The sequence below is a fragment of the Lissotriton vulgaris genome, chromosome 1_1 (genome assembly GCF_964263255.1).
Source record: "Lissotriton vulgaris chromosome 1_1, aLisVul1.2, whole genome shotgun sequence".
NCBI lineage: Eukaryota > Metazoa > Chordata > Amphibia > Caudata > Salamandridae > Lissotriton > Lissotriton vulgaris.
This window is the reverse complement of record NC_141685.1, coordinates 721,800,930-721,825,589: the sequence shown is the minus strand read 5'-3', so window position 1 is coordinate 721,825,589 and position 24,660 is coordinate 721,800,930. Positions and strand designations below refer to the sequence as shown.

The window sequence follows — 24,660 nt, the reverse complement described above, 5'->3', positions numbered from 1 at the left end:
ACTAATAATATCGTTTTCGGTAAAGGCTAAGTAAATACCAGGATCCTGATATGGTGAACCTAAGTAGGGGGGCCCGTCCCGTCCTCAGTCGTCCACGGACGGCCACAGACGGCCCGCCCTTTGCCCGGGCTTCGCCCCGTGCTCCGACCCGCGCGCGTCCCGCGATGCGCGTGATGGATGGGAGTTATATAGTTTCACGGGAAGAGAGGGCGTGGCACTGGGAGGGGGCGCGGCACTCACGGGAAGAGGACCAGCTGTAGGTGGTGAATGCTGGTCCTCGCAGTCCCGGGGCCGGCGCCTCTCTCTCCTCTGCGGCCACAGAAGCAACAAGGTCTTTGGGGAAATAGGTATCAGCAGCAACAGCAGCGACTCAGAATACAAGCTACTCCAGTAGCGTAGGCGACACAGCGAGCACTTCTCCTGCTTCACGAGCGGCACCCGCAAAGCGGGGGCCGCGAGTAGTTATTCAAATTCAGCAGGGCGTGGCACTGGGAGGGGGCGCGGCACTCACGGGAAGAGGACCAGCTGTAGGTGGTGAATGCTGGTCCTCGCAGTCCCGGGGCCGGCGCCTCTCTCTCCTCTGCGGCCACAGAAGCAACAAGGTCTTTGGGGAAATAGGTATCAGCAGCAACAGCAGCGACTCAGAATACAAGCTACTCCAGTAGCGTAGGCGACACAGCGAGCACTTCTCCTGCTTCACGAGCGGCACCCGCAAAGCGGGGGCCGCGAGTAGTTATTCAAATTCAGCAGGGCGTGGCACTGGGAGGGGGCGCAGCACTCACGGGAAGAGGACCAGCTGTAGGTGGTGAATGCTGGTCCTCGCAGTCCTGGGGCCGGCGCCTCTCTCTCCTCTGCGGCCACAGAAGCAACAAGGTCTTTGGGGAAATAGGTATCAGCAGCAACAGCAGCGACTCAGAATACAAGCTACTCCAGTAGCGTAGGCGACACAGCGAGCACTTCTCCTGCATCACGAGCGGCCCCCGCGAAGCGGGGGCCGCGAGTAGTTATTCAAATTCAGCAGGGCGTGGCACTGGGAGGGGGCGCGGCACTCACGGGAAGAGGACCAGCTGTAGGTGGTGAATGCTGGTCCTCGCAGTCCCGGGGCCGGCGCCTCTCTCTCCTCTGCGGCCACAGAAGCAACAAGGTCTTTGGGGAAATAGGTATCAGCAGCAACAGCAGCGACTCAGAATACAAGCTACTCCAGTAGCGTAGGCGACACAGCGAGCACTTCTCCTGCTTCACGAGCGGCACCCGCGAAGCGGGGGCCGCGAGTAGTTATTCAAATTCAGCAGGGCGTGGCACTGGGAGGGGGCGCGGCACTCACGGGAAGAGGACCAGCTGTAGGTGGTGAATGCTGGTCCTCGCAGTCCCGGGGCCGGCGCCTCTCTCTCCTCTGCGGCCACAGAAGCAACAAGGTCTTTGGGGAAATAGGTATCAGCAGCAACAGCAGCGACTCAGAATACAAGCTACTCCAGTAGCGTAGGCGACACAGCGAGCACTTCTCCTGCTTCTCCTGCTTCACGAAATGTCAAACCATTTACAAGATAATGGTTTGACATTGACAAAAGAAAAGTGTAAGTTTAGAAAGTCTTATGTTGATTATTTAGGTCACTCTATAAACAAAAATTGTATTTCTCCTAAACCAAATCTTGTCAGAGCTATCAAACAAGCTCAACTTAGGTCTTTTCTTGGTCTTGCGGAATATTACGCAAAGTTCATACCTGTTTTTTCAGACAAAACTGTACACATGAGATCCTTAATGAAAAAGAACCAATTATTTTTGTGGGTTGACAACTGTGCCAATGTATTTAAATATTTGAAATTATGTATTTCTTCTGTATTTCTTCTGCACCTGCTTTAGCCACATTTAACACGGCTCATGACTCTGTAACTGTTTCTGATGTTAGCACCGTTGGAATTGGTGCTGTACTAATGCAGAATCAAAATGGTCATTTAGTGACAATTGCCTTTGCTTCAAGACCGTTAAGAGGTGCTGAATGTAAATACTCAACTCTAGAAAAAGAAACACTAGCGTGTTGGTGGTGTATTGAATATTTCCGTAAATATGTTTATGGCACTGTTTTCATGGTAAGGACAAATGACCGTCCTCTTGTTGATTTGTTTACAACAAAAGGTTGTAGTAGAGCCACTTCTAGAGTGGCGAGATGGCAATACAAGAATTTCATTTCAGAGTTGAATACATTCCAGGAGTAAAAAACATTCTTGCTGATTGCTTGTCGAGACTGCCTGTTGCTGATGACAATGGTTTTGAGGAAGATGATGATTTGGAAAAAGTTGTTTCTATTTGCAAGGTGTCTAAGGGATGCATAAAAGAGAGTCAGTGGAGAGTTGCATCTGACAATGATATTGTCATGAAAGAGGTTATTGGCTACATTCATTCGGCATGGCCTTGAAAGGTTGATATTTCAGAAAATATTGGGGCATATTATCAAGGGGGTTTATCTCCGCTTTTTTGGCTTTAAAAGCCAAGAAAGCGGAGATAAAATCATCTCCCTATTACCAAGCTGTCGCTAACACCAGTTAGTGACAGCTAATAGGAGATAGCAACCATCTTGGGCCCCGCTTTGCATGTCAGTGATATTTATCACTAATGACATGCAAAGTGGGCGTGCCAAGATGTTAGCGACTGGAAACAGTCCCTAACATCGCTATCTCCTATTACCAACTTTTGGAGATATTTGCGCTAAGCGCGAATATCTCCAAAAGCTAACACCTGCCCTAAGCAGTTCTTAGCCATGTTATCCAATGGGAGGTGGATAACATGGCTAAGAGCATTTGCTCGATAATGCATGAATATCGCTGACTTTTCAGCGATATTCATGCATTGCGGCCGTTTTTTATCGCATTTGCAATAAACCTTGCTAATAGCAAGGTTTATCTGCGATAAAAATCGCCGATGTGCGGCGATAATTTTTGTCTCTAAACAAGTTAGAGACAAAATTATCGCTAGTTGTTGGTAATATACCCCCTTCTTCCTTTCTTTCATGTTGCCCATGAATTATCTGTACATAATGATGTTTTAATGAGAGGTTTACAACTGGTGGTAATGATTGAATTGCAACAAACCATTCTTGATGTGAAGGGCAATCTGGTATGACTAGTATGAAAAGGAGAATTAAAAGCGGATTTTGGTGGCCAGAAATGGATAAATGTGTAGAACGTAAACTCAGAGATTGTTTAGAGTGTTCCATTAGTGATAAATCCCCAAAAACTCTATGTTATGAACACCTGCCTGCTTCCAGACCGTCACGTGTATGGCAATATGTTTCTCTTGATATAGTTGGTCAGATTTCTTTGGGCCACAATCCTGTCTTTGCCATAATTTTTATTGATCAGTTATCTCAATGGCCTGAGATTAACTTTGTTCCTCACGTTACAACAAATATTGTAATCCGATTTTTGAATGATATTTTTGAAAGAGATGGTTTTCCCGAATCACTTCATACCAACAATGGGGTACAATTGACATCCACCGAAATGAAACTTTTTCTGGACAATCATGGTATAGTTCATAAACGGTAATTTGTTTACTACCCTCAGAGTAATGGAATTGTTGAAAGGTGGATCAAAGTGTTCAAAGACGACTTACAATTACCAGTTTCTAATGGGAAAAATTGCAATCAAGCCATCAAAGAGGATCTTTGGAGTTATAGAAATACTCCTAGATCTATTGGAGATTCATCACCTTTTGAAAAAATGAGGGGAAGAAAGTCTGTATATAACATGAGTCAAGCATGGATGAGAGATCTATTATATAATGGTTGATCTAATCAAGATCAGGAAAGTAGGGATGTGGTTTCTTCTGTGAAGATTAATGATTTGGTTCGTGTTAAGAAAGGTAGAATCGTGAGGTCTGGTGAATCCCGGTTTTCTTCGCCTTTGAAGGTGGTCAGAGTTGGTCGTCAAGTGGTTGAACTTTCTGATGGGAATGTTTGGAGTCTGTCCAAAGTGGTGAAAATTCCTCAGTGGTTGTGGCCTGTTGATAATACTGCTGATTCATCAATTGCCATATCTCCTAAAATTTCTCACAATGGAACAAATTGGCGCAAATTTGTTCCTCAACAGTCTGATATTCCAGTTAGATATCCAGTACAAAGGCAACATGAACGTTCTGTTTGGTGTAAAGATTATCATTTGGATTAATCCAGTTTTCATGCATTTTCTATACAAGATATAATATGTTTGTATCTATTTATTGTTTTATTATATCTGTTTCTTATTGTAGTTTTCATATTTCGCTATTATATTGTTGTGTTATTTCTCTGTTCACGAAGGGGAATGTGTGGTGGCTTCCTGTTCACTTGGAATCTAGAAAACAGGCCGTGTTCTAGAATCCAAGCTGGACGGTTTGGCCCAGGCTTAATAGATGTAGTGTTAACTACTTGCTGTAAAGAATAAAGCAAATTACTTTATATTATATGCGTGCTGTCATCCTTGAACAATGTGAACTCTACAAATACAATTGTGTGAATCGTGCACATCTATTAAATTATTTAATAGACCACAATCAATTATAATGCCATACTCAAATTTTCATGGACGCTATACATATATGATTCTGACATAAATCTAGTTAGATACAGAACTCGTTTAAAAGTTGCGGTTCCGCACATAAAAAAGAATAATCTTAATGACACAGAAAAAAATGATCATTCAACAAATACACATAAAAAACATTCCCAATGTAGTTGAGAGGCATGTTTTTCAAAAATTGCCTTATACCTTTAGTACAACTCCCAACTCACATATGGGTAAATACCAAGCAGTGTAATCTTTAGTTTAACCCAACCGATTCAATCAATAGGTTGGTTTTAGTGTACCAAAACTTGTATGCACAAAAAAGGTTAAATGCAAGAACAGCTTGAATAAAAAATTGTTTGTGCAGGGTAAAAGGTCTACACGTTTCAAACCCCTTCATTCATTCAGGGGGGTTCTCCTCAGGACCTGGAACCGAAACAGAGCAAAAAGAGAAAAGAGGAAAGATAGTGCTTGTGTTATCTCTTGCAACATCAAATGTTCCAGATGCACTCCTTAGAAACCTCCACTAGTTGTTTAGCTTGTCAGAGATTAGCTTATATCTGCCTTAGTCAAGAATCTCCTAGTTATTCCACATTTGGAAATACATTGAAAGTAATCAACAGCACTGCAGGAGAAGAAGAAGGAAAGGGAACAGTATAAGTCTGTTGTGCTAAAAGAGCATGAAATGTCATGTCAATATGGTCAAAAACTTACTTTGTGCTCTATTTGTAAACGGATGAGAGGACCGGTTTTGTGGCACTGTTATTCCTCAAAGGAAACAAAGGACTGGTTCACAGAAATTGATCTCAACCAACATATATGTCACCCAAGAACAAAAAGGCGCGCTCCTGAGCTGCTGTATTGCAGAAAAACTTCACCTGTTCCTTGTTGCCCTTCAAGTACACACCAGTCAACTAGACGAGTGGAGTTCAAGACTATATAAGTTGGGATTGAGTGCCTCACGGACAAAATGGTGTCCCTACCCATCGACTGCATAGTCAAACCAGGTGCGCTGTACCACCACGGTGTACTACGGGAGATATCACCTCCACCCTTAATCAGTTGGTTTGACATAGAACTTAAATTTAAGTATTATACCCCGCTTTTTGAACTATATGAGTAACCTTAGCTATTATGTCTCTCTTGGTTTTAGAATATCGCCATTTTTTCCATTCAGACCTAGAGAACTCTAGTGACAAGTAAAGTAGGCAGTATATATATATACATATATCCTTTCCCCGTCGATTTCTTCCATCGCAACGATAGAAACGGGTCCTCTAGTCCTTTTTTAGTGTTTGGGACCTACGTGGTGGCTGCATCACGTGACCGGCTTTAAATCAAGATCCGGTCTGTTAGAACAGCTACGGGAAGGAAAGAGAGGCAGAGAAAGCCGCCCCGTGCTTTGAGAAGAGAATCAACACAGCAGGAGAATCACGGAAAGTAAGTGTATGGAGGCGATAGGATAGACCACTGAATGAGAGGGAGTACGTTATAGTATACAGCGTGAATCGATTGGTTTCACACGCTACCCCATTATCCCTGTAGGTCAATAGAGACGTTAAGACGCTGGATACGTTTGAGAGGGTTACCACCCACATGACCGGCGCAATACCAGGATCCGGTTTGTCAGAAAAGCTACGGGAAGGCAAGAGAAGCAGGGAAAGCCGCCCAGTGCTGTGAGAAGTGTGTCAGCATAGTAGAAGAGCCTCGAAAAGTAAGTGTATAGAGGTGATATAATAGATCATTGAATGAGAGTTAGTATGTTATATTGTACAGCGTGAGTTGATGGTTTTTTCTCGCTACCTCATTATCCCTGTAGGACACTTGAAACGTTGAGACCCCAGATACGTTTTGAAAGGGCTACTACCCACATGATCACCTGTAGGGAAGCCCTATGGTACCTGTAGAGTGTAAGTACTTTCACTAAGAGATGCACAGGTATATCGCGTTGGGTCTATATAGCACCATTGGGAATAAGGTGAATTTGATTGGTGTACGCCTGGATAACACACAGGGTGTTTTCTCTGTTTTCTCTGGTTTTTTAGTACCGGGTGCAGTTAGAGGCTTGTGCGATTGAACTGGACAGATAGGTCTTGCCTCCTGTTTACATAGACGCATATGGTTTTGCCAGAAATTGAAAGAGGGGTGATATACCTAATGTAGCCTGACCACTCCTAGGCTTTAGAAAATAACTGAAAGATGTATATAGTTGTATATAGTGTACAGAAAACCCTGATGTAGAATTCCCATTATAATGAATACATACAGTAATTGGTGATTTTTTTTGTATTTTTTTGTATGATTATGTAGACGGACTATTGCATAAGCCCAAGTCCTGATGAGGCCCTAAGTTAGTGGGCTGAAACGCGTCGACACCTTTGTTTGAGAGAAGACCCCAGCCAAAATATTGAAAACAATTGGTTTCACAAGGAGTAAAAAGGACATTGAACAGATCCAAAAATTAAAAACGATCTGGTACACTCTTTGTAAATAGGACTGGAGGAGCTTACTACCTAAGGAATGCTGAGGCTGTATTTTGAGCCAACATCCTGTGTAAAAAATTGGGCTATCAAAATATACCGCAATACCAGTTTATTATTGTTTGTATGTATTGTATATGTATATATGTAAAAAGTGACGTGTATATATATATTTCTTTGTCTAAATGTGTCAAAAATAGACTCAAAAGAATAAGAAGTCTAATTCAATTAAATTGAAAATCAAACACATAAGAAAAGCATTTGCTATTCTTTATATAGGGTTGGGTTACCTGAGAAAATGAAATATAACAATTCGATTCATCCAAATACAACGTATTGGGTATAGAATGCGACAATTAAGTGGTCCCATTCTGAAAATAACAATATGCTAATAGAGTCCTAGGCATCATTTTGTTTTATAATAGTACCACCAAAGAGTGGCATCCGATTGAAAAGTAGAACCCAAACTGAGAAAACTGGAAGCTGCAGACATAATCGAAAGGGTGGAGGGTCATATGCAATGGGTGTCACCGATAATGATAGAGAGAAAACCCCAACTACCGGGTGATGTCTGCGTATGTGAAGACATGAGGCTACCAAACGTGGCCATAAAGAGAGAGCAGCACCTCATGTCCAGAGTCAATATCATCACAAGGGAGATAAGTGGAACAACATGGGTTTTTAAAGTAGACCTTCAATCTGGCTATCACAAATTGCCGCTCCACCCTGCCTCTTGATACATAGCCGCTTTTTCTGATGTTTTTCAGAACACAAATAAGGAAGTACTCACAAGGCTTCCATGGGTCATCCCGTAGGTGATGATGTACTTGTGTACACCACCTCCAAAGATGAGCACAAAGAAAGGTTGAGGAATGTGCTGTAGAGGCTAGAAGACAGCGGGTTGATACTGCACGGAGAAAAATGTGAGTTCCTTAGCAACAGCTTCAGTTCATTTGGGGTACCTCTTCTCAGCCGAAAGAGTTACCCTGATGCAGATAAAGTGCAGGGTGGTGCCTGCTCCTTCATGTGTGTCTGAGGTCCAAAGTTTTCTTGGTACGGTGAAATACTTTGGGCAGTTAATCAACAACCTCACAAATAGCATTAAGGGGCTTCAGAACAGATGCCCTATAAGTAGACACAAAACTAGGTATTTTGATCCAAAAAATGCCACTGACTGTCTGTTCGCCTGCACACGGGCGGGACGCGACTGAAAGACTCATTTTCCTGATACGAGGTTAAAGAGGACATTCCCTCACGGCTCATCTGCTTTATACGGGACTTTACAGTCCATAATACCGGCCTGATTGATACTTTGTGGCCTGATAACAAATTGTGGAATAGAGGAGTTTCTATGATATTTAATTAAGACTTTATTCGATACATATTTCTGATTGCCAAGTGGAAACTTTTAAATAGACTCTGAAAATGTGGCTGTCTTATCATAAAGGACGGAAATAACTAGCGGGAGAAACTCCTGCGAGGCACCAAAACTGTTGAGAAGTCTAAGCCCTGACGAAGCCACAGGTTAACCCAACCACGGCGAAACGCGTTGGCACAGGGATTGGAATGTGATGAAAATAAAGACAAGAACTACAAGAGCCCCACTGTTTATTTTCGAGGGAATTCACTTTGTTTATCTTGTGATTTTTACATAACATAGACTTTATTTGTATTTGTGTGCTCCAAAAACCCATTGTTTTGTAATTTTTCAATCTTTGATTGAGTTTAGGGAAGTGGGGTGTTCTCTTCCCAACTTTGGATGCACCAGATGATCTATCTATAAAAGGATAATACTGTTTATCACTATATGAGCGTCTGTTAATCCCATACACCCACAAGCTCAGTTGATGCCAGCCCCACTGGCCTGGGAGCTGTCCCTGCCCAAGAACAGGAGTGTAGAGAGTGGGTCCCAGTGGCATACACTAGTAGAGCTCTGACCTCAACCGAGCATCGCTGTTTGCAAATGAAGCATGAAACCATTATATTCCACTGGGGGGGTGGGGGGTGCAGTCCCTTTCACAACTATGTCTACGGCAATCTGTTTGCAGTTCATACAGAACACAAACCCTTAATATTACTGTTTCAAGTTTGGGTGTCCAAGCCCCCACTTCGGATTGAGAAACAGGTGCTCCAGCTCCAGGAATACTCCTTTAAGGTATAGTAAAAGCTAGCTTTCCACAATCCTGCTGATTACCTGCCCTAGCATCCAAGGGCCATGACTCCACAAGAAGAGTGTAAAGCCCGCGAAACAGGAGAACGTGTCAGGTATGTCCTGGAGCAATCCAGGCCAAGGCCAATGATGCTGGAAGTGATTACAGTTGCCATTGTACAGGATTATTGCCTGCAGTTGGTGATTAGTGCGCTTACATCAGGTCAGTGCGAAGAACTCAAGTCTCACTGAGTGCTAGAAAAAGACACAAATGGGTGCTTATTAAGATGCCACATAATTGTTTGACAACATCGCATGCAAAGTACAGTTCCGTGTGGCTAAAACTGATATACATTTACTTTTGAATTCCACATATTTTTCACAGATGCTGTTGTATTGCTGTTTCGCCATCACGAGAAAACTATAGAGATTCATGGTGCCCAATTATTGAAACAAAATGATTCGAAATGTTTAGCCTGTTCACAAAGATTTAGCTACGAGTAGGTGGATTTCACTCTGGTGGTGCTAATACTAACAGTTAGTCAGGAATCCTCCTGGCTTAAACCTGGCTCACTTCATGAATTCAGGAGCAAGACAAGAGTATTACAAGGGTAAGTCTCTGCAAAACACTTGTGAATCCTGCCCTTTATGTTCATCATTATGAGGTATTTCTGTACTTACGTATGCATTGTGGCACATCTCTTGACCATTCCCCATCAATGCAAGTCAGCATTCTCGTCCCTTTCAAAACATAACCCTCATCGCATATATACTCAATAGCTGAGTTAAAACTATATTCATTTTTCACATCACCAACAACTTTTCCATGGGGAATCGATGGTGGTCGAGAGCAGACAGGAGGAGCTGAATGAAAATAAAGAAAAGTATAGCACATTAGCATGCATCAGGATTTATACAGGAATGTTTGAGGCAAACAACAATAACTACAATATAGTTCTGGCAAAACCAAATCCATCTTTATGTAAGTTATAAGAGCCTATCTCCTGGCAGGCGAAATGAGCAGACATAATGTACTGAAACTCACCAAATCGCGGAGAATCTCCTGTAGTGACTGTAAAACATCTTGTGGGATATGGATGTGACTGGAACAAGATTGTACATTTCCACAGTATCTCAAATATATATATATATATATTTATATATCCAAAAATTACCGTCATTAGTCGTTCATGTGACAGAGAGTCGAGGCCCCGTTCAGCTTTGTTCAAGTGATTTTATTCGGCAACAACACCCAACGCGTTTCGCAGCCTTCGCCGCTTTCTCACTCGTGAGAAAGCGGCGAAGGCTGCGAAACGCGTCGGGTGTTGTTGCCGAATAAAATCACTTAAACAAAGCTGAACGGGGCCTCGACTCTCTGTCACATGAACGACTAATGACGGTAATTTTTGGATTTAACGGGGCAAGGCGAAACCCCGTCGAGGCCCGCCATTGACTAAGAGGCGCAGGCATGAACTTCGTCAGTCTTCTGGAATATATTTATATATATATATTTTTTTTTTATTATTATTATTTTTATAAAGTATACAATCACCTTTTGGTCGTACAGAGGGTTAGCCAAGAATGAATAGTAGTCGTTTATATATTGGTGTTTATATAGCTAACCTTACTGTTTTATTTTGAGAGTGAAAGAAAGGAAAGAAGTAAAGGACAGAAAAATTAGTGGTGAGACAAAAGAGAAATAGGACAGGCACGGAGAAAAGGAGCATTCGTTGATGATCATATCTAAGGTAAACATGAATGGAGCGAAGTCTAGACATAGCAGGCAATTCCCAGGAAAGCAACAGCAGTATAGGGGCACTGAACATATTCCCACAATTATAAGATGTCCATCCAAGCAACACAACGTTAAACAACTACACAAATACCCATAATTATGTTTTTCTCCAGGCAGGGCAACATTGAGGAGTTGCTTTCCTTCTTTTTATTTTTGTGGCATATATTTTGAAAATAATGATAATAATATTTGCACCAGCCTGCCATGGCCTGGCCTACTGGCTTTGAAAATGCTCCTTCATTATGCAAAGCACCATTGCTTCTAATTGTGTTTACATCACCTACTTCATTTTCCTCTCTCCCTTACTTCACACAAACGTCGTCCTGCTTTGTAGTACAGTATTTTTTATTTTGTTTATTTACCTAAAAAGGTTATTGTCCCCCTACTCACCAGACAATACCTATCCCTCATCACTTTTTTTGACTATGCCACCTCCTCCTGTCCGCGTCAAACTATTGCTTTTCCTGCCTTCAGTCGATATAAAATAAATACTACTGCGAAAGTGCTTACTTAATTTGTGATCACTGAGTCCTTGCTCATTTAGGTCTAGCCTACAGACAGCTTCCACTGACAGGTTACAGCTATTGTCATTACAAAATACATATAATAAAATATGCAATATACACTTACATTCAGATACATATGCAGAAAGTACGTTTTGGATACATTCCCTTTCAGCCGTTGGTTACTATAGAACAGGTAACCAGGGCCACATATAATTAATTGTCTAAAAATTCCAGAAGTTCTGCACCTTGACAAGGACAATAATTTTTTGGAGCAAAGACATTTGTAAAGTTTGGTCTGGTTAAAAAGCCATTATCAGGAGCTTATGCGGAAGCAGTTGTATTAATAAATGCTCAAAATACCTTGCACGAAAAAGAGAAGCCTGTGAAATCTCTTGGATTGTTACTGAAGGATCATATTGGAATCTGCATATAACAGTAGTTACCTGCTTAATATTCCACAAAATTAAAAATAGTAAGGGTGAATCTGGTGTTGACACACAGGATCCTCAAGGGGTGTTGGGGGACAGGAATTCAGATGTAACACAGGCATCCCCCTCAAATGGTACACCCAAGGCAAGGGCACCTCCCAAGGCCAGGGACACTCCCAAGGACAAGGACACTGCAAAGGAAAGGGCACCTCCCAAGGCCAGGGACACTCCCAAGGACAAGGACATTGCAAAGGAGAGGGCACCTCCCAAGGCCAGGGACACTCCCAGGGACAAGAACACTGCAAAGGAGAGGGCACCTCCCAAGGCCAGGGACACTCCCAAGGACAAGGACACTGCAAAGGAGAGGGCACCTCCCAAGGCCAGGGACACTCCCAAGGACAAGGACACTGCAAAGGAAAGGGCAGTAGGCACCTCCCAAGGCCAGGGACACTCCCAAGGACAAGGACATTGCAAAGAAGAGGGCACCTCCCAAGGCCAGGGACACTCCCAAGGACAAGGACTTGCAAAGGAGAGGGCACCTCCCAAGGCCAGGGACACTCCCAAGGACAAGGACACTGCAAAGGAAAGGGCACCTCCTAAGGCCAGGGACACTCCCAAGGACAAGGACACTGCAAAGCAAAGGGCACCTCCCAAGCCCAGGGACACTCCCAAGGACAAGGACACTGCAAAGGAAAGGGCACCTCCCAAGGCCAGGGACACTCCCAAGGACAAGGAAACTGCAAAGGAAAGGGCACCTCCCAAGGGCAGGGACACTCCCAAGGACAAGGACACTGCAAAGGAAAGGGACACTACAAAGGACACGCCAACTCCCAGGGACAGGGCACCGCCCACGGGTCAGGCACATTCCAGAGACAGGACACCTCCTACGGCCAAGGCACCTCCCAGGGCCAAGGGTTCTCCCATGGACAGGAGCTCCATCAAGGACAGGCATACATCACCCCTGTCTGCACTGAGGCTGATGTTGGCGAAGGAACGTAAAACACATGTGTCAGCGGTGGAGTCCCCTCATACCTCTACTACCATCCACACCCCGCTGAAGCAGAGGAAGGAGTACATCCCCCATTACACATGAAGCAGAGGGCAGAAGGCAGGGCCACAGCAAACGTCAAGCAGGGTCCAGCACGTCCCTAGAGAGCAGACCCACACCAGCACATGATCCACCTTTGATGGGAGATGTTTCTGATGAGGCCACTCAACTTACCAGTCCAGTCATGTCCAGGGTGCCCTTCCATATCCCAAAGAAATGGAGACACACACCAGTGTCACCAGCCCACACCAATGTCGCTCCAATACAGCTGTCCCCCGCTCCCAGAGCCACCCTGCCTCCAGGATCATACAGCCCTGTGGCTCATCATTTCAGTGGTCCTAGTGGGTCAGCTGCAGTTCACTCTCATGTGTCAGATAGTGGCACTGTGTCTGTAGTTGGCTGCCATGCCTCATGTAATAGCACTGTGTCAGGTGTGCCCTCTCCTGTTTCAGGTACTGCCAATGTGTGTGTCTGCCACTCTCATGTCTCAGATGCTGGCATGGTATTTGTTGGTCCCTGTACAGGGACATGTCCTGGCAGTGTGTCTGGGTCTATGGCTCATGTGTCAGTCACTAGAGCTGTGGCTGTGTCTCACAATCCTGTTTCTGGTGCTGGCAGTGTGTCTGGGTCTATGGCTCATGTGTCAGTCACTACAGCTGTGGCTGTGTCTCACACTCCTGTTTCTGGTGCTGGCAGTGTGTCTGAGTCTATGGCTCATGTGTCAGTCACTAGAGCTGTGGCTGTGTCTCACACTCCTGTTTCTGGTGCTGGCAGTGTGCCTGGGTCTATGGCTCATGTGTCAGTCTCTACAGCTGTGGCTGTGTCTCACACTCATGTTTCTGGTGCTGGCAGTGTGTCTGGGTCTATGGCTCATGTGTCAGTCACTAGAGCTGTGGCTGTGTCTCACATTCCTGTTTCAGGTGCTGGCAGTGTGTCTAGGTCTATGGCTCATGTGTCAGTCACTAGAGCTGTGGCTGTGTCTCACACTCTTGTTTCAGGTGATGGTAGTGTGTCTGGGTCTATTGCTCATGTGTCAGTCACTAGAGCTATGGCTGTATCTCCCATTCCGGCATCAGATCCTGCCACTGTGTCCGGGGCTACTAGGTCGAGCAGTCCACCAGATTCTGTGCTGTGAGTTGTATTTTCCATCACTCACATGGCATTGTACTTGGTGTGTAGATAGTCCTTTGTAAACACCCTTGCATATGTAATGTCCATGGGACGGGGTGCTTGACACACGTCCTTGTGCTGCCTCAGATTTACCTGCTCTTTGCCACGGACTGTTGATGCACTTAGTCCCTCTCATGTGCTGCCTCAGATGTACATGTTCTGTTGGGAACACTGCCCTGTTGCTGTTATGATACTGCATTGTGCCCTCTCATGTGCTGCCTCTGATGTACCTGCTCCGTGCCTTGCGATGGACTGTTGATGCACTTAGCCCCTCTCATGTGCTGCCTCAGATGTACCTGTTCTGTTGGGAACACTGCCCTGTTGCTTTTATGATACTGCATTGTGCCCTTTCATGTGCTGCCCCTGATGTACCTGCTCTGTTAGGAACTCTGTCCTGTTGCTGTTATGATACTGCATTGTGCCCTCTCATGTGCTGCCTCTGATGTACCTGCTCTGTGCCTTACCATGGACTGTTGATGCACTTAGCCCCTCTCATGTGCTGCCTCAGATGTACCTGCTCTTTGCCATGGACTGTTGATGCACGTAGCCCCTCTCATGTGCTGCCTCTGATGTACCTGCTCTGTTGGGAACACTGCCCTGTTGCTGTTATAATACTGCATTGTGCCCTCTCATGTGCTGCCTCTGATGTACATGCTCTGTGCCTTGCCATGGACTGTGATGCACTTAGCCCCTCTCATGTGCTGCCTCGGATGTACCTGTTCTTTGCCATGGACTGTTGATGCACTTAGCCCCTCTCATGTGCTGCCTCAGATGTACCTGTTCTGTTGGGAACACTGCCCTGTTGCTGTTATGATACTGCATTGTGCCCTCTCATGTGCTGCCTCTGATGTACCTGCTCTATTGGGAACACTGCCCTGTTGCTGTTATGATACTGCATTGTGCCCTCTCATGTGCTGCCTCTGATGTACCTGCTCAGTGCCTAGCCATGGACTGTTGATGCACTTAGCCCCTCTCATGTGCTGCCTCAGATGAACCTGTTCTGTTGGGAACACTGCCCTGTTGCTGTTATGATACTGCATTGTGCCCTCTCATGTGCTGCCTCTGGTGTACCTGCTCTATTGGGAACACTGCCCTGTTGCTGTTATGATACTGCATTGTGCCCTCTCATGTGCTGCCTCTGAGGTACATGCTCTGTGCCTTGCCATGGACTGTTGATGCACTTAGCCCCTCTCATGTGATGCCTCAGATGTACCTGCTCTTTGCCATGGACTGTTGATGCACGTAGCCCCTCTCATGTGCTGCCTCTGATGTACCTGCTCTGTTGGGAACACTGCCCTGTTGCTGTTATGATACTGCATTGTGCCCTCTCGTGTGCTGCCTCTGATGTACCTGCTCTATTGGGAACACTGCCCTGTTGCTGTTATGATACTGCATTGTTCCCTCTCACATGCTGCCTCTGATGTACCTGCTCTGTTGGGAACACTGCCCTTTTGCTGGTATGATACTGCATTGTGCCCTCTCATGTGCTGCCTCAGATGTACTTGCTCTGTGCCTTGCCATGGACTGTTGATGCACTTAGCCCCTCTTATGTGCTGCCTCAGATGTACCTGTTCTTTGCCATGGACTGTTGATGCACGTAGCCCCTCTCATGTGCTGCCTCTGATGTACCTGCTCTGTTGGGAACACTGCCCTGTTGCTGTTATGATACTGCATTGTGCCCTCTCATGTGCTGCCTCTGATGTACATGCTCTGTGCCTTTGCCATGGACTGTTGATGCACTTAGCCCTTCTCATGTGATGCCTCAGATGTACCTGCTCTTTGCCATGGACTGTTGATGCACGTAGCCCCTCTCATGTGCTGCCTCTGATGTACCTGCTCTGTTGGGAACACTGCCCTGTTGCTGTTATGATACTGCATTGTGCCCTCTCATGTGCTGCCTCTGATGTACATGCTCTGTGCCTTGCCATGGACTGTTGATGCACTTAGCCCCTCTCATGTGCTGCCTCAGATGTACCTGTTCTTTGCCATGGACTGTTGATGCACTTAGCCCCTCTCATGTGCTGCCTCAGATGTACCTGTTCTGTTGGGAACACTGCCCTGTTGCTGTTATGATACTGCATTGTGCCCTCTCATGTGCTGCCTCTGATGAACCTGTTCTGTTGGGAACACTGCCCTGTTGCTATTATGATACTGTATTTTGCCCTCCCATGTGCTGCCTCTAATGTACCTGCTCTGTTGGGAACACTGCCCTGTTGCTGTTAAGATACTGCATTGTGCCCTCTCACGTGCTGCCTCAGATGTACCTGCTCTGTGCCTTGCTATGGACTGTTGATGCACTTAGCCCCTCTCATGTGCTGCCTCAGATGTACCTGTTCTATGCCATGGACTGTTGATGCACTTAGCCCCTCTCATGTGCTGCCTCAGATGTACCTGCTCTTTGCCAGGGACTGTTGATGCACTTAGCCCCTCTCATGTGCTGCCTCTGATGTACCTGTTCTGTTGGGAACACTGCCCTGTTGCTGTTATGATACTGCATTGTGCCCTCTCATGTGCTGCCTCTGATGTACCTGCTCTGTTGGGAACACTGCCATGTTGCTGTTATGATACTGCATTGTGCCCTCTCTTGTGCTACCTCAGATGTACCTTTTCTGGTGTATCCAGTGCCCATGCTCCTGCCTACTCTAGCACTCATTTACTAATCTGTGCAATAAAGACAGTTATTCGTGTGTAGTGGTTTCTCAGTGTCATTCCTGTTTGTCTCCTTGCATTGTTGATATATTGGCGCAATCGTAAATGCTGTTTCCCCTACATGCACCTCCCACTCCCCATGTCACAGCCCCGGCAAGTACTCTCCTTCAGCCAGCTTTTGGTGTGTTTTCCTACCTGCATCGTCGGCGGCGACGGTCCATGACTTGCTGGTGGTCGAGCACGAAGACGATCGGAAATGCGTGCAGAGCTGGGTCCATTACGGCGATCTGCCTGTGGTGGGTATCTCTCTGCAATGTTTTGCCTCTCCGTTGTGGAGAATCCGCCGTGTTCAGGCAGGTGGTTTTTCCGCAGCGATTTGCTGTGTCTTATCCGCCATTGTGATTACGTGGACGGTCGGAGACGTCAGTCCGTACGGCGGTGTCTCTGGTTGGTTAAGTCCGCTGCGGGGTCGGGTGTATTTACGCGGCGATGCTAGTTCTTCCGCGGCGTACGGAAATTTGACAGTGCTTCCCATCCTAATATGGTGGACGGACTGTCCGCGGCTGACGGACTGCAATAAGGCATTTTCCGCCTACTCCAGGCCGGCGGTCGTCCTTCTGTCCGCCATCATAATCGACCCCTTAATTTGTTCACAAATGTCACAATAAAGGACATATTTCTTGGCCTGTTTGTATGGGCCATGCCACCAATAACGTTGTTGTAATAAGGATATTGTAGCCACCATGCCAGCATGTGCAGAAATAACACCTTCATGTGCAGGTTAGTCTGCAGTCTTGGTTGGGAATCACACAATCACCAACCCCTGGAATTGTAACCAAGGGAACGTTTTGTTAGCTTAAATGGTAAGATTATTTTGCTGGAAAGCCCCTAGGCAAAGGGGTGTTGTTGCATGTAACATTAACAGCACAAAGTATATTGAAACTGCAGATTTGGCAGCTTCATCTCCCAAGGAATGTCCTACAATGTGTGTTCCAACACACTGATGGCTCAATGTATGAGTAACATGAGCCAGGGGCAACCTTTCTTCCACTACCTTAGTTGAAAGCAGTTTATGCTTTAGAGTGCTTCCTTTAGAATCTCTGAATCAATTCAGGTGCCAGTAAAGTGAACTGTCATTAAAGGACTGTACACAATAATACGAGTCACACACTACAAGGGTGGGGAATTCAGGATCTGTTTTTTCAAGTGCAAGAATTAATGCTTTTAGTTCAGCCAATTGTGCAGTGCAGTCACCTAAGCACTATGTGCAAGTTATTTGTGACTGGAATTCACCATCCAACATCATAACATGAATGGAAGCGCATGCCGCTAAATATTGGTGCTTGGTGCTTATAGCAGCCTGGGCTAAACCCTTAGTATAAACAATATATTTATTTGGTGGTTGTAGTAGAGCACCCTTCTCATGGAAGTGTGGTGCAAGTCGTTTTCCCTCATGGGTAAGTTTATATCCAAGAAACTGACACTGAGAATTCCTATATTTGATTTCTTAAGGTTGAACTTATAGCCATGCTCAGCAAATCTCAAAATGATGTGATATACCCTGGCTAAATGTGTGTTTGTTTTAGCCATTGTCCATAAGGTAAATATCATCTACGTAGGACACTGCCTCTGGTTCAATATCTTGTAGAATTGACACAATGCGTGCAGCAAACAATCCATGACTGTTCTTAAACCCCATCGGGAGCTGGCAAAAGCAACCTTGAGAGCCTAGCACAGAGAAAGCAATCCAATTCCTACTTTTAGGTGCTATATTCTGGCAGAAAAGAAAATTGGAAAAACCCAAAGTTATGTATATTCTTTACGGGCTATATTATTAATAAGTGCCGTACTATGTGTATTTTGTCTTGCAAATGTGCATGTATGACTGTTCAAATGTCTATAGTGTAAGTTTACACAGTATGAGAAGTGGAAAAAAAGATTATTCATTTGGGAAACACAGGGATTAATTACTTCCTGGTATTCTAATTGTGTAAGTAATTCTCGAACAGGTGCCTTTGCATTCCATTTAATTGGGTATTGTGGTTGTCCTTGTAGGCTGAATCGTATGCTATGACAAGGATAATCCTTAGCCCAGTGGAAATAATTGCAGTATAATGCAAGGGCTTGTGCAAGATAGGGCTGGGTGGCAAACTCTGCTCCACTGGCAGTGTTTTGGGCACTAGTTCTGCAAAAACTCTGCAAGCTACTGCGTAGCGGAGTTTAGCACTGGGCCAGCCCAGGCCCTATACACACCACCCAGACAAGCGATGCACAAGTTATCAAAAAGCAGCTTGAGAAGCCGGATTCAAATGATAAACATGTCAGCATTCAGAACGAGGCTTGATGTGCAGCCTCGTTCTGAATCCTGTCATGTTTATTATTTGGATCCTATTTCTCAAATCTCTTTTAAGATAAGCTTCAACGTTGCTTGTCTGGGTGTTTCAGTCCTCGTTTTGAAAGAGTGAATTCCTAAACAGCTTGGGTTCCAGTCGTGCATCGCAGGAGTTAGTCAGTGCCACAGTAGCAAAGCAATGCCTACGCCTAGTGGATCTTTTCAACGACTGGTAGCGAGTGGTGACTACTTTGATCTATTTACATTAAGTGAGCTGTGGAACATTACAGCAGCCTCCATCAGCCTCAGAGAGGCTGTGTCTGCTCTGCTCCACACAGCATTAGTGCTTCCCACTAGCCCCTTCGAGTAGCGCTGCAGTGCTATAGCCCCAACACTGTTTTGCTTCTCCTTTACTATCATCTGCTGCCTGTAATGCAACTGGGATTCAGCGGCCCGCCCTGCACCCTTCATTCCCCACTGCAGGGCTGCTAAAAAATCAGTCTTCTAGGCCACCTTCTCTCGCACTGCTGGATGGGATGTTGAACCTTCTACCAAATCTGTAGTGCATCTCTAGGCACCTCTGATGAGTGACCTGTTAAGAAATGAAGAATGTATGCTCTGTGAACCACTTGACTTCTACATACGGATAGAATCTGACCAGTGCCCTGTTATAAGCTGTGGGTCTTGGCATTTCCAAACCCCGTTGTTTAAAAGTGAGTGAGTGGAGTTAAGTTTCCCTTACCTTTCTCTACCCCCCCCCCCTCCAAAACTCAAGCTCAGAACTGCTTTATTTTGCCTTTATTTCTTTATATTCTGCAATGCTATGTAAAATATCCTTTTCTGACAGATATGGGTGTGTAGGTGTGTGTGGCCTTTCATTCGCTTTGGGACTGTCCTAACGCTGTGTGCTGCTGTCCTCAAAAATAAGCAAAGTAAGGGGTGATTAGGGGTAATACTGCAGCCACTTGTAACATAAGACATAGGAGGCAGAAGGTGGAAGAGGTGCTAGCAGCATAATTACCCCACAAGGAAAGATGCTCTATTCACTATGATACCATGCCCCGTATGAGTTGTGTATATCTGTGCAGGACTTAATGTGCATAAAAGTGCAGGAGCTAATAGTTTTGCTTTTGAGCCTGCTGCAGGCATTGCTATTTTCGAGTTTGCTGAATAACAAGGGTGCCTAATCTTGATTCCACCTTATGACAGCGACATGCACTTGCTGTCTCTGTAACTCTTGCATACATGTTTCTTTTCATTCCTCCTTTCCCAGTGTTTTCCCGTATTTCTCTTCCTCCTTGCTTCTCCCTTTTTTGTCTTTCTCTCCCTTGCTCTGGGTCAAGGCCTAATGTTAGAAAATAAGCTCCAGACCCCACAAATGCAGGTTTGACATCACAGGAAGTGACAGCAGCTGGTCTCTGTCTGTACATAGCATAGCAGCAGTCAGCAGATGCCATATGCAACGTCTGTTTTGCGCATGGCTACTTGTCAGAGTTCGCCCGGATTTAGTTAGAATGCTTCAGACATTACTTGGATAAAATTCAAGATTTTAGTGCTCTATCAAAGTATTTGAACGGTCAAATATGGAAAAGTAAACACTACTGCTGTTTTTTTAAACTCTGTTATTTCCAGTAAGAGAGAGAGAGAGAACCTCTGTTTATTTAGACGGTGGTCTTTAAACACAATGGGAACCCACAATAATAATGATGATATAGTTCTTTCACACATACATTACCAATAATACACTTGATAAAAGATGCAACACCTGCAACCTATCCACAATAACACCAACATACAATCATGGATCAATACAATCTTTTTAAAATGTATAAATATAAACATTTTTTTTATATAAGAGGGAAAAAGGAAGACTAAAACCAAAATTTTAATTCACTACCCCTCCTTCAGTTTCTCCCTTCCAAAGCTTGTTATGGCTTTCATATATTTTCCCAGAGCAATGGCAACATCAAGATTTGGCATTTCTGTGAGAAAAAATACTGCAAGGCGTGTGACTTTATTTCGTATTTTAAAGAAATTGGACATAAGAACAATTTCCGCAAGGCATAACCCGAGATGCAATCAGCCAATATGTGCAAAATATCAGTTCTATTTCCCAACCCACATTTACAGATTCCATCTGGCTTTATCATTTCTACTTTTATTTTTTCCTCCATCAGCCAGGGATTGATACTGATTCGTACTCTTAGAATTTCACACCTTAGGACTTGATTAGGCAGGGTGTCCAAGTATGGGTATCAAGCTTCGTTTACCCATGAGTTTCTTATACATTGTACCCATTTCTTCAAATTCAGATATTCCAAATCCATCTTCCTTGAATGTTCCTGACCTAGGAGTGTGAGAATACTCTTAGTAAAGTCTACTTCCATTAGATGCTGTGATAGTCTCACCTTTAAGCGCTCGCTTATTATCAAGAGTTTTCTTCTAACTTCCTTAGCCCATTTTAGGCTACTGAATTGAATCTCCTCTCCGCACCATTGTGAGACCTTCTGCAGTCCACCTGGGTCCTGGCGTTTCCAAAATCTTAACAAAGACATTTGGATCTGAATGCTCCATGTCATTGTTCCTAACTCCATTATAATAGCCTGAATCATTGTGGAGCGCAGTAGTGACAGTAACATTTTTAAAATCTTTCCTTCTTCTATGTCCACCCGCATTTACCACTTAGGTAAAGAACGTCTGCCCCATACAATACTTGCGGAGGTAGCATTGCTTCATATGCCTTTAACATAGGTCTATTGGACATGTCTCCGTATTCTTTATTACATTTTTCAGCCCGCAGATTGATGAGAAGGCTTTTGCTTTTTGGCCTTCTAGGTGGGTATACCACTTTGGAGCACTGTCAAAGCAGAGACCCAAGTATCTGTATTCCTTTTCTATCTCCAATGTCTTTTATCCTAAAAACCAGATAAAATTCTTATCTCTTTACCCAAAACATAAAATCTTTGTTGTTTCCATATTTACTACTAAAAATGTTGCCTCACAATAGTCCTTAAAAGCGTTTCATTTCCTTTGGAGCCCCAGATCCGTTTGATCAAGTATCACTAGGTCGTCTGCATATGGAAGGCATTACACTTTATTACCACTCCTTCTGAGACCTCCACTTCCTTCCACTTCTAGTACTGCGGGTAGGTCAGTTAGGAATATGGCAATGAGCAGAGGAGCCAATAATCACCCCTGTCTAAGACCATTCCCTACTGCTATTTTCTTATTCAGTGACCCTTGCATGTCTCTAATTACCTGGGCCCAATTTCCTCTGTGTAATTCCTTTAACATAGCCAATATACCCTCCGGTATACCATACTTTGTCAAGGCCTCCCATACACGTTTGCGATCTACTGAATCAAAGGCTGCCCGAAAGTCGACAAAAAAGCAGTACATTTTCCCCTTTTGCTCTATCCACTTCCGGGCCAGTGCCCAGAGGGTGAAACAGTGATCTATGGCGGAATGTTCTTCTTTTAAATCCCCCTGTTCTACCGGTACAATTGACCCCTGCTCCACCCAATCTTTTATCTTTCCTAATATTATTTTTGCAAAGATCTTTTATCCAATATCGAACAAATTAATTTGTGTGTAGTTCTTTGGGGTGTGCATATCACGTTTCTAAATCACCAGCCTAATTATTGCTCGCTTCCAATTTTTGGGTATCTTCCCAGTTTCTAAATTGACTAGAAACATATGCGAGAAGAATTATGCCCACTAGTTCAGATGTGATTTTATTATCAGGCCTGGGAGATTATCTGGTCCTGCTGCTCTAGTTAGCTTCAAGTCTGGTTTAAGATCTTCTACTAGACCACTCCACTCCTGTGGCTCCCCCTCTTCAATTTCCCTGCCTGGGCTATACAATTCCAGCAGATATTCCTCCCATGCAGCCTCTTCCACCACACAGTTCATTGAGGCCACCGGAAGTTCTGCTGCTGATTGTATCAGCTTCCAGAATGGACGTGTATTCTTTGTTTCAATTATCTCCAGCAATTTTCTTTGTAGGCCCTTTTCGTGCAACAAATTAGCATATTATATTCTCTCTTTAGCTTAACGAGTTTATCAGCCCTATTCTGTTCATATTTTACATTGTGTCTGCGTGCTTCTCTCCTTATCTCCCTCTTCTTTTTTAAACAATCCTTAGAGAACCACTTTCCATGTCTAGCCGGTACATTTTGTTGACTCTTTGCATTCTTTGCATCATTTCTAAGTTCTACACGAAGGCTTTGGACAACTTGTTCAATTTTTTCTACATACCAATCCAAACTCAGCCCTCTTGTGCTTCCCAGTTCAATCTTCTGATGCAGCCTTGCCAACCTTACTATATATTCTTCTGTTAACTTTGTTGTGATATGCCAGGGGTAATCCACCTGTTGTTCAAGTACTTTATCGCTGGGATTCAGGTTAAGATCTGAGAGCTCTAGCTCCATGAGGTTATGGTCACTCCCTTCTCTATTGCAGATCCTAAATCCCTTAGCTAATTCAAAATTCCATTCAGCATGAAAACGTAATATATTGGGCAATTATGTATGCCCAATTCAAACGTTTTCTGCACAGGGCAGTCTAAACCTGTCCTACCGTTTAAACAGAAGAGGCTTTTAGACGCCAAATAATTTCCCAAATTTGTATCATGAGTTGTAGACGTACACTCTGGGAAAGTCGCTTGATTTATATCATAAGCCTCCAATATTTCTGTATACCAACAATCTAATTTCTTTGGGTTTAATTTGTGGTTAAAATCCCCCATCAATAAAATGTTATCCGTGCCATACTTTTCACATATTAAGTCCATATCATCTTTAAAATGTCACATTTCTACACCATATTCCTCCTGGCTTCCCCATTGCACATATACTTTTAAAAGCTTCAAACATTCATACTTTTTATCAGCAACCATTAGGGATATACTGCATGCAAGCAACCATTTACATTTTATAATAAGTTGGATCACATTTTTCACTATTCTGGTTAATAACAATGTCATGATACCACCCGCGGGGCGCCCGAACCTTTGTTTCTTTGCCGGACGATGGAGTTGGCGAAAGCCATCAAATATTGGGGTCTTGCCGCATAGCCAGGTTTCATGAATATAAAAGATCTCGGTACTTTATGCTAACTTCTTTACATTTTCATGTTTTGTCTGATCTCCTAGATCATTTATATTCTATAAAACAATCTTTATGCCATGCGGCATCCCCTTTACCTATTCCACATCATCAAGGTAACCTTCTTCACCAGACTCCTCAATATACCTCAGGGGGGGGCGTGCGGGCTAGTTCTATGACTCGAGTTCTCCCCCAATTTCTCAATGTCTGAGTTATTCGCGACTATATTAAGATTTCTCATTCCTGCTCCTGCTTCTTTCTCTATTAACCTCACCTGTCTCTTCCCTAACCCTGCGTGAAACCTTAAGAAGTCTTTTCCTTGCAGCTCATTACCTTCTACATCTACTTCTTCTTCAGGTACTATCCGTATACCTTCCTTTAGTACCGGTCTCTCCGTCTTCTCTATTGCAATTTTTACCTGGTCTAAATAAGCTAATACCCTGGTAATCTCCTTCCTTT

General features: G+C 44.2%; 1 protein-coding gene across 7 annotated transcripts in view; it reads right to left on the bottom strand.

Moving 5' to 3' along the window:
* Positions 1-24,660, bottom strand: part of LOC147747711 (coagulation factor XIII B chain-like) — an 825,373-nt gene that overhangs the window by 229,480 nt on the left and 571,233 nt on the right. For 4 of the 7 annotated variants that reach the window (XM_086955018.1, XM_086955010.1, XM_086955043.1 and 1 more), the window contains one exon: positions 9,850-10,032. The exons of the other annotated variants lie outside the window; for them this stretch is intronic. In XM_086955018.1, coding sequence (XP_086811144.1) covers positions 9,850-10,032 — 183 coding nt within the window. The remainder of the gene's footprint in view (positions 1-9,849; positions 10,033-24,660) is intronic. 7 annotated transcript variants of the gene reach the window in all.